The sequence below is a fragment of the Perca flavescens genome, chromosome 18 (assembly GCF_004354835.1).
Source record: "Perca flavescens isolate YP-PL-M2 chromosome 18, PFLA_1.0, whole genome shotgun sequence".
Taxonomy (NCBI): domain Eukaryota; kingdom Metazoa; phylum Chordata; class Actinopteri; order Perciformes; family Percidae; genus Perca; species Perca flavescens.
The window spans coordinates 21545261-21560321 of record NC_041348.1 but is presented as its reverse complement, the minus strand read 5'-3'; the positions used below and the strand labels follow the sequence as shown (position 1 = coordinate 21560321).

The 15061-nt window shown below is 38.8% G+C and overlaps 1 protein-coding gene across 1 annotated transcript in view; it reads left to right on the top strand.

Moving 5' to 3' along the window:
* Positions 1 to 1566: 1566 nt before the first annotated feature.
* Positions 1567 to 15061, top strand: part of lpgat1 (lysophosphatidylglycerol acyltransferase 1) — a 51173-nt gene continuing 37678 nt past the window's right edge. The window contains exons 1-2 of the mRNA XM_028604539.1: positions 1567 to 2144; positions 2795 to 3047. Of these exons, the coding sequence (XP_028460340.1) occupies positions 2810 to 3047 (238 nt within the window). The 5' untranslated portion in view covers positions 1567 to 2144; positions 2795 to 2809. The remainder of the gene's footprint in view (positions 2145 to 2794; positions 3048 to 15061) is intronic.

Sequence of the window (15061 nt, the reverse complement as noted above, 5' to 3'; positions counted from 1 at the left end):
TGCTGCACGTTTATTGTAACCCCAAAATAATGTTGACCAGCTATAAAGGACACACAATAATGCAGTTTCAACATACACCAAAAGTCCACACATTTTTGGCCTTAAATATAATTTTCAAAGATCAAAAGATTTTCAGCATAAAAATTGGCCACTAGTAAAAGGAAAATTTGCTTTTAGTATCTTGTCCATATTTTTTTATCCAATAGTATTTCATCAGGGACAATTTAGTATTGGAAGAGATTGGATTTGCCATATCATCCATTCTACATAAAGTGTAATAACATAAAGAGCCATCAGGGGGCAGACCAAAGTCATTAAATGGACGTTGTCTGAAGAGCACTCAAACCATTCATGTAAATTCCAGGCTTGTCAGAATTACAATGTTAAAATGTCAGCATTTAGACTTTTAGAATAGATAGCTTTGTGTTCATTCCTATAGTGTAACATTTAATCGCCGAATTTTACAACACTCTAAACTCACATTTTAAAATACAATAACATAACATAATAATAATGATGCAAACTCCAATAGCCCACGCTGTTTCCAGATAAAATTAACTAAATGCATCGAACTAAAATTAACGAACTCACGCACACACACTGGTGATGTAATCTTGATAGAACTCGCTGCCGGGAATGAGTCGAGTCCAGGTGATTTAAGATGAAGTCATACGATTTTGTCTAAATTAGAAAAGCGTTCTTGTTCATATATTCTAAAACCATCAGCACTCGACATCAGAGAGTCTGCGCACTTAACGGCTAGAAGCTGGCGTCAGGTGAACACGAGCGTCAAGTGAGAAAGAATACGAATAAAAGTTCCGCATCTGGTTTTCAAAATTAAACGTTTTTACTGAACATACAATGTGATATTTTTTGTATACATTCAAACCAAAGAAATCTATTTTTAAATTCTTACTTAATGTTGAGCGTAAGTAGAAGCAAACTCAGAGGATGACTTTCTTCAGATTGATCATTTGGCATCAATAAAAAAGTCAAGACTAAATCTTGTAAATACATTGAAATAATTGCTTTTCCTGATTGTAGACTTACAACTCTCAGATTTGTTTTCCATCTCCGATTTGTGCAATTATTTTAGATTTGTATGCATTCAATGTCATTCTTTTGACAAAATGCATATATTTTATTTACAATGCTGGATTTTGGCTTTTTTTTTTTATTGCAATTGCATTACTAATATACATTATCAACTAAAGTACGTATTGCATTATTACCTAGTGTTGTGTCCCAGTTGTGTAGATATTTCAAACTAAATTTGTGCGACAGGGGGTCGACAGCAAATGTCTACTCCTGGGGCACCTTAAAATATTGTCATATTTCATTATATAACCCAAATACTGAGCAGAATCTAACAACCAAACTATAAAAATTCAATCAAACATAAGTGGCAAAACAATAAACACAGCATATTCTCTAAAATACGGTGTTATGTGTTTAGTATAGATATGAAAGTTAATTATTTCTATAATTATAATGTTATTTAAAAAACTAAATCTGACCCTTTTATTTTGAAGGTAAAGGAAACTCACTTCCGCAGTTACCCTTTTGATCTTTTGTGTACATTGACGTTGTGTGAATCGTCTGGAGAAAGATAACGGGTCCTGCCAACATAGAAACAAAAAATCGCTTTTAATTTGATGTGCATATGTCGTTTAGAGGTTATGTTTGCGTTTTTGTAACCAGCAACGTTGATCCCAGGCCCGGCCCAAACCGCCTCTCGTCGTTATTCGCTAATGGGAGCTCAGTAGCTAGCTAACTTGACGATGATGATGATGCATCAGTGGAATTATCCCGGTGTCTCTGACTGAGATGGAGCCAGCGACGCTCAAGTGGAGTTGCTTGCTAGCTAGCTAGCAAGCTAACGGTGCCCGCCGGGGTTCACTGTGCCCGAGCAGCCCTGGATAACGTTAGCTAAATGGGTGCTACTGCAGCTTATCACACAGGGTTTGTTGTAACGTTATCAGACATTTCCACCCTCAGATTTGAGAGAGACTGACCATGTCAACTAGCAAAATATGCTAACTTGACCGTTTAGGTTAGCCACACGTGACACAGTTTATCTCGCTCAAACAATTAGCTAGCTACATTCTCTGGCCGTCCTTGGATGCTCCAGTGACATTAATTGGGTGAGTAACATGAGCAACCAGACCTTTACTGAATTACAGGGTCGGGCTGTATTTTGGATGAGGCAAACTGATGTTGCGCTTTGCACCAGCCTGCAGACAACCGAGTTTGGTAATTTCTCATAAAATACCTGAATACTTCAGCTTCTTAGCTACCTCTGTTATGTGTGTCAGTGTGTATTGCAGTCATGTTATATCCCAGGGTTGCCATACCTTACATATTTCTTTACATCTGTCCCGTTATGCTAACTCAGCCTACTGCTAGCTAGCATGTCGTGAAGTGCTCGACCACGTCCCGTGCGACTGGTCCTTTTATGGTCCTTTCCTTGCATGCATTAACGTTACTGTAAAGGCCAGGCAGTCACGAAAAACAAATAGCCACAGTTCAGAATAAATCCCTTAAATAATAATCAAAAGACCGCGTCCACTACGCGTGTGTTACATTCAAATGCCGTTAAATAGCCTCACCCTGGCCTCAACCGGTTAACGGCAGACACCGTATGCTATAACATTGGGCTATTTTCGGATTTTTGTCCTGTTTCGAGCTCTGTTTGTTTACAGTAAGGATACTGTTGTGTCCTCACTTGGGTCGACTTGTTTTTTGTCAAACAAACCAAACTGAGATGCTAACAGCTGCCGTTTCTCTGTTACAGACGGTGTGTATCAGGATGGCACAGCTCTTGGACGGGGCCGGCAAGCTGGGCTGGGTTCTGCTCAAGTCTGTGATCCGTTTTGTGTTTATGTTTTTTAACAACTGTGTAGCCATCCCATCCTACTGCTTATACCTGGTGCTTCTCCAGCCGCTGAGAATATGGGACAGCTCCACTTTCTGGCACATCGAAGGAATCATGTTCAAATGGTTGCTGGCCATGGTGTCTTCATGGGGCTGGATCGCAGGTTATACAGGTAAGATAGTTCATGATTCATACACATAGCCATTGTTCTATGTGCTGCCTTGCATGTAAAGCGATTTTTGCATGCTGGACTCAGTGATAACAGCTTACTGATGGGTAAGCATGGACAAGGTTGCTACAAAACCAGTAAAGTTGCTCTCCAGTTTGTGCTTCATGTATTTACTTTCAAGACAAAGAGCTAAACATGTGTCTGAACAATGTCTGAAATGCCCAGAAGTTTGTTTAACAACATGTGCTGCTCTTCTCAAAGACTCTTCCAGCCATCTGAATGAAAACATGTTCACTTTGCTACATGATAAAAAAAAAAGGCTGTTTGCTAATCCAAACAAAGATGGTAGCCATGAAATGACATATTTATTTGCTTAATTCATACGTGAACCAAAATGTAACTTTTTAATATTGGTTATATTTGATAAATAGATGTTACTTGATGTATTTTATATTTTCATATAAAATTACATTCTAATATTTTTCTTCTGTTGTACAAAAAAGCAAGTATATGGCATTGATTTTTTGTTGTGCAGCAAAACAAGTTTTTATTTTTCTTCTTCATCCAGATGGTTAGAAGAGTCGTTAAGGATTTTGGAAATGTATCTTCAGATCAGCAGTAAATGTTGTTAAACAACCACTGGGGCTTTTCAGACATCGCCAGGTTTTTCAGAGAAACAGACGCTTGCCTCAGTAGCACCTTTCACACAGCCTGTTCAAGGCGGGAATGTGGTGCCATTATTCCACCTTGGCGTTCTGTATAAACGGTACAAACACGGAATGCCGGGGCAGAGTTGTTCCACCGATAAGCCAACAGCGGAGGTAGTCACAGAGCTGAATTGATGCCTGTGTAAAAGGAATAGTGGCCGGGCGGGGGCACACACACACAAACACACACACACACTTCTCTCTTTTCCATCAAGAATGCCAGCATGCTATCTAAAATCACACACTGGGGCAACATTATGCCGGCATTGTTTAGTTCAAAGTGGACGTACAGTAATGTTGGATCTTCTTTACAGCAGTATTGCAGAAACGCTGTGAAAGAGGCTAGTGACTCAAACATAAATAAGGGCTCGGCGATATAAAAATGTCTGTCATATATTTGTCTATATTGTTTATAGCACAATGTCGGAAAAAACGAAAAATTGTACTGAGACCGTTCAACAAACGCACTTATCTGACACTAGTAGAAGAACAGCAGGATATCATGAGTTGTTTGTTGGTTCCTCTCAGCTGGCTCGTTGAATATCTTGAAGTGATTCAGGCAGTCAGTGGTGTATGGTTGCACAGAGCTGCGAGCAAAATGCTTACAAATTGCTAAGTGGTGAACATGGGGAGCAACAAGGCGCACTGATTAATAATGCAAAGTGTTCAGCCTATAGAACACCTGGTCTTGCGTCGAGTAATATGTGTTACAGACCTTGATTGACAGTGTTTGAAAGTTAGATATATCTAACTATATATCTATATCATGGAAATGGTGACTGAAGTTTAATTTAGCCTGTTGAATATAACGATCACTGTAATTTGCAATCTAGTACTTCTTCTGATATATTTATTTTATGCACTTGTAGTTTAGCGGTGTGTGTTAGTCTTTGGTCCATCCCATATGTGCTCCTTATCCTGACATAAACCAGATTTAAGCGGCTGTGACCTTAGTCTGAACATATCAGAAATTGTGCATTGTTGCAGCTCCAGTGCATCATCAGTCAGTTATTAGAGAACCGCATCAGGCCACAAAATTATTTTGAATGTCACTTTAACAGCAAAACTTGTGACGAATATAAAAAAGATGGTTGGTGGCCACAGGATAATGTGAGTTTAATGTTAACACAAAGTTAAGTTAAATTTAACTTCAAACAAACCGCACATGCTCAAAAAAGGGGAAATGGATAATGTTTTATTTTATGAGTGACACTGTTTTATATATGGTAAGCCCAGCTATGATGCAGTGTAGCGGCATTATGACATGCCATGCACAGCCACTTTAATTAAAGTGTCCTCCATTTTATTTGTATACTTCTGCACAAGCATGCCAAGTGTTAAATCTTTGGTATTGTTTTATGGCACATGTGGGTCAGCTCAGAAGGATGAATTGTGTTAGACTGCTGTCAGATATTGGCCCTATTACAAAAAAAACTGTGTAAACAAGATCAGGGCATTAAATCAGTATGGAATAATAAATACTGGCAATATAAACAGCCTCAGATAAACAGCGTTCAAGGGCAGTAGTCCTAGAGCATTTGAGTATCAGTGCTGTGATTCACATTGAAGGACACTTCGACAAGGCTGGTTCGATCAGCCCTGTTACCTTTCACTCACTAGGCAGTCCTGTGTAACTATCTGCACTGGGAATGACCTACGAATCTGGACAACGCATAACATTTAGATGGTTTTTCCAAGGTCGCAGTTTTACTCTCACACTTACAGTGCATATTTTTCCTTATTCATGCCAAGTAACAGCTGCAAATAAAGTATATATTGGTACATGTATCACTTGTTTTCAATGCAAACTATTTCAATACACATTCCTGCTTGTATGTTGTATTTACGACATGCATAACCACCAATTTCACACTTTTTGTTTTTTTTTGTTACAGATAGAACATAGATTTTCTTTTGCTGTGGTGTTCAGCCTGCACTGGCACTCAAAGACATGCTAAATGTATGTCAGGGAAATGGTGCTACTCACTCACAGCTTGACACACTGCAGTCTGGAAGCTGAGCTTTGGTTAATATCAGAGATAGAGGATGTTGCATCACCTCCCCAAGAGAAGCCGAACAATAGTGGTTTGTAGATACGATACACTCACCAAATAGAGGCATATACTGTGTATTCTTTATCACTGGGAGCATTTGGACATAAAGACACAAGGTGATATGTAGGAAAACTTGACTTAGAAGTTAAATCTAAACCTTCACTAAGAGGCTTAGTTTAAATCATTTAAGTGAAGCGTGAAGGCAGGGTTCAACAATAAGGGTTGCGTGATGGCCCGGGACAAGGAAAACCCCATGTCAGGCAAGTAAATATAACAACCCACTTGCCCTTTTGGGCAAGTACAAGCTAAAGCAAAAAAGGTGTTTCCAGCATCCTGGATAAGGAGTTTTCTTGGGTGGCAGTAGAGGATGTCGATCAAACAACTACAGTGTTTTGCGAAGTTTGCCGCAAGTCCAAGGCAGCTAAAAGTGGATCATATTTTAAAGGAATGTCTTCGTTCAGAAAACAAACGCTGGACTACCATGATAAAATTTTATTATGACAACTGCTAGATTTCATCTCAACTCTACCCAGTGATATGTGTCATTTATCCATAACTAAAACAACTGAGCTTCATCCCTTTTGAAAGATACACATTTTATTAAAGGTGCAATATGTAATACTGACAGCTAGTGTTTAAAATAGTTACTGCAGTACAAATTCAAAATACTGGAGAGTCGTCTCCCCCGTCCACTCCTCCCCAGACTCGAAGTTTCCGGTGGTTGCCAGGCTGAGACTGCAGCATCCATAGATTCGCTTTGCCAGACTCTCCTCCAATGCGCGCTGAAGCAGCATCCACAACAATGTTGCTAGACGTTTGTCTCACATAGCAAGACATTACTTCACAGCACAGTGGAATAGCTAACGTTACATGCTACTATATTGACAGTCATAGAAGCCCATGCTCATGTGGAGCTCTGTACCCAACTGACAGACACACTTTTTCGGCTTAGAATTACGGTAGGAACCGCCGTCCTCTCCACCGGACTGAACACACTTTATTGGCTTAGAATTACGGCAACAATCGCTAAACGCAAACTGCAAACTGCAAACTCATGGTCCACTCTTCCCGATTTACAGCCCCCCCTTTCTTGGCTTAAAATAACTCACCGTTGCAGCCTACACGTTGCAAACAGCCGTGGCCCACTTGCCTGGTTAGCATGGCGGCGTTAGCCAGGACCAGTGGGGATCACTCTACTGGCTGTGTCTCAATTTGTTTTGTGAGTGCACGAATGTAGAAATGACATAAAATGCCCGTCCCTTGGAGCCTTGATAAATTAGCCTGAAGCTAATGCTTACCTGTTCAGGACGAAATCAGCCAACTCTGTGTCCTTTTGGGCTGTAAGCCGTCTGCATTAGAGATGCACCAATTACAATTTTCTAGGCGATTTCTGATTTTTTTTTTTTTTTTTTTTTTTTTTCATTGAGTTTGACCGATACCAATTTTAGCCAATTTCATTTTTTTCTAACCACTTTACAGCACACACAAATATTTATTTTCTGTCTTTTCTTTAATAGAACATTTTGCATAGAACATTGTTCGAACAGATAATTGATCGCTATAAAATAGAACTATATAAATTGCTCGTGGTGTGGGAAATTCAGTGTATGTAAAGTGCAATGTTATTATATTTCCTTCTTTTCACATCCAATATCCAACAAAAAAAGGATATATATTTAGCAAACTAAACTTCTGTATGTATGAAAATGGGTAATGGCAATACAATAATATATAAATAACAAATAAAAATAAAATAAATATAGCCTTGCAGTATAAAGATATTTCTCAAAACACACACACACCTGTTTGAACGTCAACAGTAACGTTACCTGAAAACAGCGTGTAGTTCTTTTTTTTTTTTTTTTTTTTTTAAGCAAGTTTGCTTTATTTGTCATTGTGCATAAATATGAACAATACCAACGGAGTTATCTGCTAACATTAGCTACCGACGGTTACCTCGGAACAATCCAGCAAATAGACGGTACCTGAAACAGATGATATAACGTCACCGCTCATTTTACACACAGCAACAAAACTAAACTCTGAGGGAAGATTACTACGTTTTTCATGTTGGTTTTGAGCGGTATGCATTCCCACTAACCTGGAAAGCGTTTTAAACCGTAACGTTAATACAGCGTGTCGGAGGAATACACCGTCTCCTGCAGCGGGGCATCAGAGGCAGAGCATCACGAACCCTTTCCCAGCAGTCTGTTATAATTTCTTATATAAGCTACTTGCATGTGATTATTGAGGCTACATTTCAAGAGCAGAAAGGTATGTTGCTGTAACATCAAGACCCACGACTATGGACATACTTCATAGATACTGTTTTTGTGTTCTGCTGATGCTGCCTCTTTCAGTCTACGGCACATTTTGACTACAACGCAGATGCAACAAATTATGGTAATTACAGTCAGTTAGCCCACAGGATTTATCTTGATCATTTGAAAACTACATTTTAGAGAACTGCCAGCTTCATGCGTCAAGACTGAATCATCCTGGGGAAAAAAAAACATGTTTGTCCGACAGTTACACAAGTTACCTCAGAAAGCCTCCCAAGCATGAACATTTAGCAAGAAACAGCGTTATTTAGTGGCATTATTGTGCATATAAGCATGTCAAGGCCTGATTATAGTGGGTTCCATTTGTACTCGGAACTCGGATTTCCGAGATCGGAACTCGGGCAACCACCGAGTCCCCCGAGCTAAAAATCCATCATGGCTGCTCCATGCATCAAAAGTTGTGAAAGCTGTAGTTACATACGGTTATAAGCACTTCTGTCTTACATGCAGCGCTGTCCATATTCTCTCTGTGGACAATGTTGTTACGCAGTTTGTATGTACAAAAACAGCGTAATGTGTTGTTATAAACTGGTATTGCTAAACATGGCTAACCTGGCTAGAGCTAATGAAAACAATGAAAATCAAACTTGTAAATGCAACGCATTCAACTCTGGTGTGATGTCATTCCCAGCTTCGGCTTCAGAGTTCCGAGGTAAATGGACGCACTATTAGGGTGACGCACACACACAGATTGGACACAAACAGGTGCACTTAAGCCAGCAGGATTAAGTCTTATAACACGTTCCAGTGGGTCGTCTGTTTGGTCGATGAATAGATCAAAGACGGTGACTGTAAGATTGCGGACTTTGCACACTTGTTTCGCAGTTTGGAGTTATGTTTCAGAGTCTTATTTGAATGTAAAGTTTACATGAAACGCAGAGTTGACTTAGTTTTCACCGACTCCGTAATCTCAACTAGAGCTGCAATTAGTCGATTTAATTGATTGGTTGGATCGATATAAAATTCATCTGCAACTGTTTTGATAATCAGTTAATCATTTACACTGCAAAACTGTGCAAATTGTGCTGCTTTTCCAGGTTTTATATTATAGTAAATACAATATTTTGGGATTTTGGAATATCTGCTGGACAAAAAAAACAAGCTCTAGGATATTCTGATGGATATTTTCCAGATTTTTGATGTGTTAAACCCCCTTAAACATATGAATAGTTTACCTATACACACCCACACGCAACTAAAATATTTAATAAAAAAAAAACTTTCAATGCCTCAACCTTTTGAACATGTAAATTATTATATTGTTAGACTAGCCTAGTTGTTCAACAGAGAGTTAATTGGCAACAATTTTTAGTCATGTAGCAAAAATTTACTGGTTCAAGCTTCTTAAAAGTGAATATTTGCTGGCTTTTTTAGTCTTCTATGATAGTAAACCGAATGTCTTTGGGTTTAGGACTGTTGGTCAGACAGAACAAGAAATGTGAATATGTCAACTTGGGCTATAGGAAACTATGATGGACATTTTTAACCTTTTTTTCTGACATTTCATCAAGCAATTAATCAAGAACATAATTGACAGATGAATTGATAGTAAAAATAATCTATGATGTTGTTTTTCTGAATAACTACTACATTATTTAAAGACACTTGACTTCTGTGTTGACAGCAGAGAATTTCCAGACACCTGTTTAGGTGCCACAGTGTCCTTTTTTCTGTTATTGAAATCAAAATCGTCAAATCCTCATATTTGAGTAACGGGGACCCAAGAATTGGTTTAACATCATTGCCTAAAAATGACCAATTGACTAACCGTTGCATCAGATTTCTCCAAACCAGGAGAAAAGCTTGTCACATTTTGTGTATTTGTGCATAAATGTTTTGGTACAACAATGATTAAATTTCAGATGTGCTAAGCAGTATGTAGGGCTGTAGTAAATCCAGAGTGTATCCCCTCATTTTTAAGCTGTAACAGAAACTGCTCTTGGTTTGTTTGAATCCTTTGTATAGCCATCATACACCCACACCCACCAAGTGTTATTAGATACTTGGCTCATTAGACTTACTCTCTGGACTGTGTGGGTGTATACAGATCATACTTGATTGACATCTCTCTAACTGTCCTGAATTAGACTGAGACAGTTTTACAGCTTTAGGATTCTTTTTCTTAAGTATATAGACCTTAGCTGAGCTTTATAGTTTGTCAGATCTTTGTCAAATTATCTGCCGTTTCTAATGTTTTTCTTTGTGCTGGCAGTGTCTTTTGTGATCGATGCAAATAGCTGCTCTTCTGAAAAGGGTGCACTTCTGAAAGCTTTTATTTAGGGAAAGATACTTTTTTGGTGTCTTGCTTACAGACTTTGGTAAATGTATAATGTACAGTATGTACTACATGAACTACCTACTGTAGGTCAGGATACACGTGCTGTCATGTTGTAAAAGAGGCGACCCAGCATGGAATTATTATACTGCAGCTTGGGGTCAGTTGAGAGGGCGATAGCATGAATGGGAGTTAACAGCACTTTTGTTCAGAAGCCCTGAAACATGTTTGCATAAGTGGAGGCTGATGTTTCATTCCCCAGTGTACAGAAAGACTGAGGTATTGATGTGGATGAACAACACATCATGTGGTAAATCCATATTTTAATGTTGACATGTTGTGATGTGCTTGATGCAACAAACTTTCAGAAGCAACGGGTGGGGTCAAATGAGCTTTTAGCTTTTAATGAGGGAAAGGAATTACTGGCAATTCTTGAGACCCGTTTACTCCATTAAACCTACTGGGCTACTACTGTAACCTGTTCATGTCCTCTCATACCATGGCTGTGAACATTGTTTTTTACATATGTGGTAAAATGTCTTGTCCTGTTGAGCCAATTTAATTATTCATAACTAACATTTTAAGATATGTTTTAGACATGTCCCATATGGAGATTAGGGATTTACCAATCTGATATTGATATCGGATATCTGGCGATACTGACCTAAATAGCTGAATCGGGTATCATAACTATGGGGCAGTTTATATTATGGTTGTTTTTCTCTCCACCTACTTGCGCACATCTAAAGAAAAATCAACAAGCTTTTCTGTATTGCAATTTCTTGTTACTTATTGACCAAAACAATAAAATATCTGCAGTAAGCCAATACCAGCCCAGCTCTCATCATGATTACTACTACTTTTTCTAGACCCATGGCTAACTGAAGATCAGGGTTATTGTAAAAGCAAGAGCTTTACATTTTTACTCTGAGCGGTTGCTCTGTTGACCCAGTAACCAGAAAGCAACTAGGACTACAATTGAAAATTAGCCGACTGGCTAACACTGGCGCATTTACAGAAATGTTGATTAATGTGCATTGTCCTAATATAAATAAATAAATCTTCTTCTTCTTCTTCAATCATCAATGAAAATGTCTGTGGTTTTCCGCACAAGTCTTATTTTTTGTTGTTATTGCACTCTTTCCTCTTTGTCCACACTCTGGTGCGACACCATGGACACCACCATGTGATGCCGTGCTACATCCCTCTCCTCTAGAGAGGGAGAAAGAAGTGTAGCAATGGGACGGCAAGGTCAGCAGCTGTACACCGTTTAGCTGACCACCAATGCCGGATTAGACGGTGTGCCTGCAGCATGACTGTCATCCTGCTGCGCTAACTGTGTCATCTCTCAAAGACAATTTCCCTAATGTATTCTATCTGACAGATGACCCATCTCTCTATCATTTACGCTTGTCTCCCGCAACAATGGGGACTCCAGCGAGGCTGAAGGCATGCTCCTTATGAAATTACATTGCCTTAAGGGTACGTACACCCCACACACTCCTTTCAGGTGTCACAGATGTGTCATTCTTTTAGAGGGTATGCTCTTGATTCCTGTTCTCGTGAGAGTTGAGCTAATTCTCCGGAGGACAGGAGGTGAAACAAAGGCCTAAATTGAACATGCCAACAGCTCGTCCCCCTCCATCCCATTTTTTTTTTTTTTTTTTTTTTTTTTTTTTTTTTAAATCACGTTCTTTAACCTTAAGGAGATCTCCTTGTGTGACTGTTGGAAGATTCAAAACCCCCATGTGTTGCCAGGCTGCAGCACAGACAATGTGTCAAAGTGCATTAAAGAGGTAGAACGAACAGTGATCAACATGTTGTTACTTGTCCTATGGTCAATGCATCCACCAAGCAACATATAACCTCAAATGTCTAAGTGCAACCGTGTAGTGCGTTATCTAATATCTGCTACCAAACTGTTGAATGACTAAGTTGTGCATTAATTACTTGACTACATCTCATATGAACATGCTGTATAGCTAGCAGGAGGTACAGTGGGATGAATTTTTAAGGTGGAATGAGACCAGCTTGAACCTTTTTTGTCATCAGAAACTATCCAATGGAAATTAGTTGGCCTTTTACTGTGAGTCATGCAGAAATGGTTAATCTGACGGGTTGCTTGAAAAGCTTTTCTCCTAGGGTCATGACAGCAGATCTTGCATCTCATTCAGTGGAGTCTACACTTAGATATAATTGCACAGTTTTTAGACTAAAAGGCCGGCTGTATTTGGATGTCTGCCCACAATGTATATAGTCGACACGATGAACCGATTTAAGCTGTTTTATTACAGGAAAGCTCTTTTTTGCTCAAGTAAATTGATCCTGGATTTGTAGGCCTCGGATAATTTGGTAATTATTAAGAATGTTTTCAGTTCCTGTTAATAATTTTGTTAGAGAGTGAAATGATCAATAAAAGGTCCTTTGAAGATGCACTTCAGATGTCACATCTCTTAGCAACAGCCTCAGTTATCTGATGTTAGCTGGTATGGAAAAGTCTTCACAACAATGCTATGCAGGCAAGCTATACATGTATTGTTCTTTGAGCTGCCCAGCTGAGTTGTGTGCTGTACTGACAGATCTTTTGTCACTTTATTTTGTAGCGTTGACCACGTAAATTCAATTTTAAGATGAACCCATCTCGTTAACCTTGTTAATGACTGTGACCTAGGGTTTGAAATCCTTGAAAATGCTTGAATTTTTATGTTGTGTTTTCAAGGTTTTGGATAAAATGCTTGAAATTGTAACTATTTCTTTCACGACAAATACCTATCTGACTGAATAGTTTGTTTATTAAATGGAGAAATAAAATGTTTGAAAGCTTAAAATGAAACCTGCTCGCTTGTGCATGTGTGACTGCGATCTGTCAGTCTGTTTCCATGTGACTCCGCCCCCTGTACAGGTCCTATCCCCTGACCAATCGGCTATCCTAACCTTAACCACTCAAGTTAAAATCCCAAACCAGTCGAGCTGCTTCGTAGGGCGGGTCTTGGCGTGGCCATAGTGGGATTTGTAATATCGCCGGCAGGTTGTCGTTTCAATGAACGTTGGCTGGAAAATGAAAAATACAAATTATGAATTAAATGGGAACAACTCCACGATTTGCCTCTTGTAAAGTCTGCAAAAAAGATGTGCAGCTTTTCACAATGGGCGAGTCTGCGCTCTTGGGTCAAATGAAGGGTAAGACATAGGGGTGGGAGATATTGACAAAAATGAATATCTCTATTTTTTTTCGATATCAATATTCAGACGATATTTTTGAAATCCTTGTAGAAGTTAAAAAAAGCCCTGTTCGGAGGCTATTTCAGTGGTTCTCTTGGGAAAATGTACAAGCAAGATGAAATCATAACAATAAACAAAGGGCTCTGTTCTGTAACATATTGTACACAACCATGTCCTTATTGGAAGCAGTCCTGGAGTTGGGCCCCTATTTGTTTACGCTAGTAACTGCTAGCTAGTAATTTGCAGGCTAAGTGACTGAGTACTTGGTGTGATAATGTAATGTTAGTGTAACCAAGGGTTTCTTATACTGTCTAGACTCAGGTTTGGCTATAAAATAAAGATGCGGGCTTCCAATGCTGAAACCAAGACAGCATGTGTAGGTTTACTGTAACTTCCTCTTATGCCTCAGAGAGGTTACACAATAAAATACCTTAGTATTGCATGTCCGTTATGGAACGTTCATTTGTGGAATATTCAGTGAACATAGCCAAAGTAACATCTCCGTAACTGTAACGTTAACTACCCGCAAATTAAAACCTGCAAACGCCCAGTGCATAACAACAGTTGTTGATTGCTGAACAGAAATCGTGTCAGAGTGTCATACAACGATACAAGTAGCCTACTGTAAGGTTGAGGATGGCCTTATGCAATAGTTTCACTGCTCTATTCCAGTAGATAAATGTATGTCTTGGCAATGAAATAAAAAAAAATTTCAATTACATAATATAGTCAGTCTTCTGGGTTAAAATGGAATTACAGGTTGTTGTTGCAATCTGTTGTCTCAGATTTAGTTCAAACCTTGTCTATATCAAGAATGTGTCCCAAAAAAAAGGCCTGTAAAATATTTCTGTTCAAATCCTATGTCTTCATATTTTCAGCCCTTTAAATTACTTCAGTTTTACAGCCTGAAAATCACATTATCTGGGAAGCAATATTTGGACATTAATATAATGGGAAGTATTATTCATAGGCAGCCCAAACTTTGTAGTGTGGAAGACAAACGTGTCAATATGACTGAACCATTACAAGTTTGTATGGCATGCCCTAGATTCGGAAAAAAGTGTGAAAAGAAGAGTAGCATAAATTTTGAGCAAAATCTAAGAGTGTGCAGCAACTGTTTTCCTGGATTTAGTCTGATTTGACCCAGAATGGGCCAGCTGCATGTCATTTGGCTCACATCCTCCCACTCCATAAATGTCTTACTGTATGTTATGTTGTGAACCATGAAGAGATTAAACATTTTAAAGGTGATAATTCAGGGTTAGTGAAGTGAACCTGTCGAGTGATTTTGTTTGAGGGAATTGTTTTTACATTGACTTAGGGAGGTTAGATAGCAAGCAGTCTACTTAGACAGTGATACATTTTGAAAAATAAAACTTGTTTTGCTTAAATATCTGATCCTTGTTCTATTACGAAA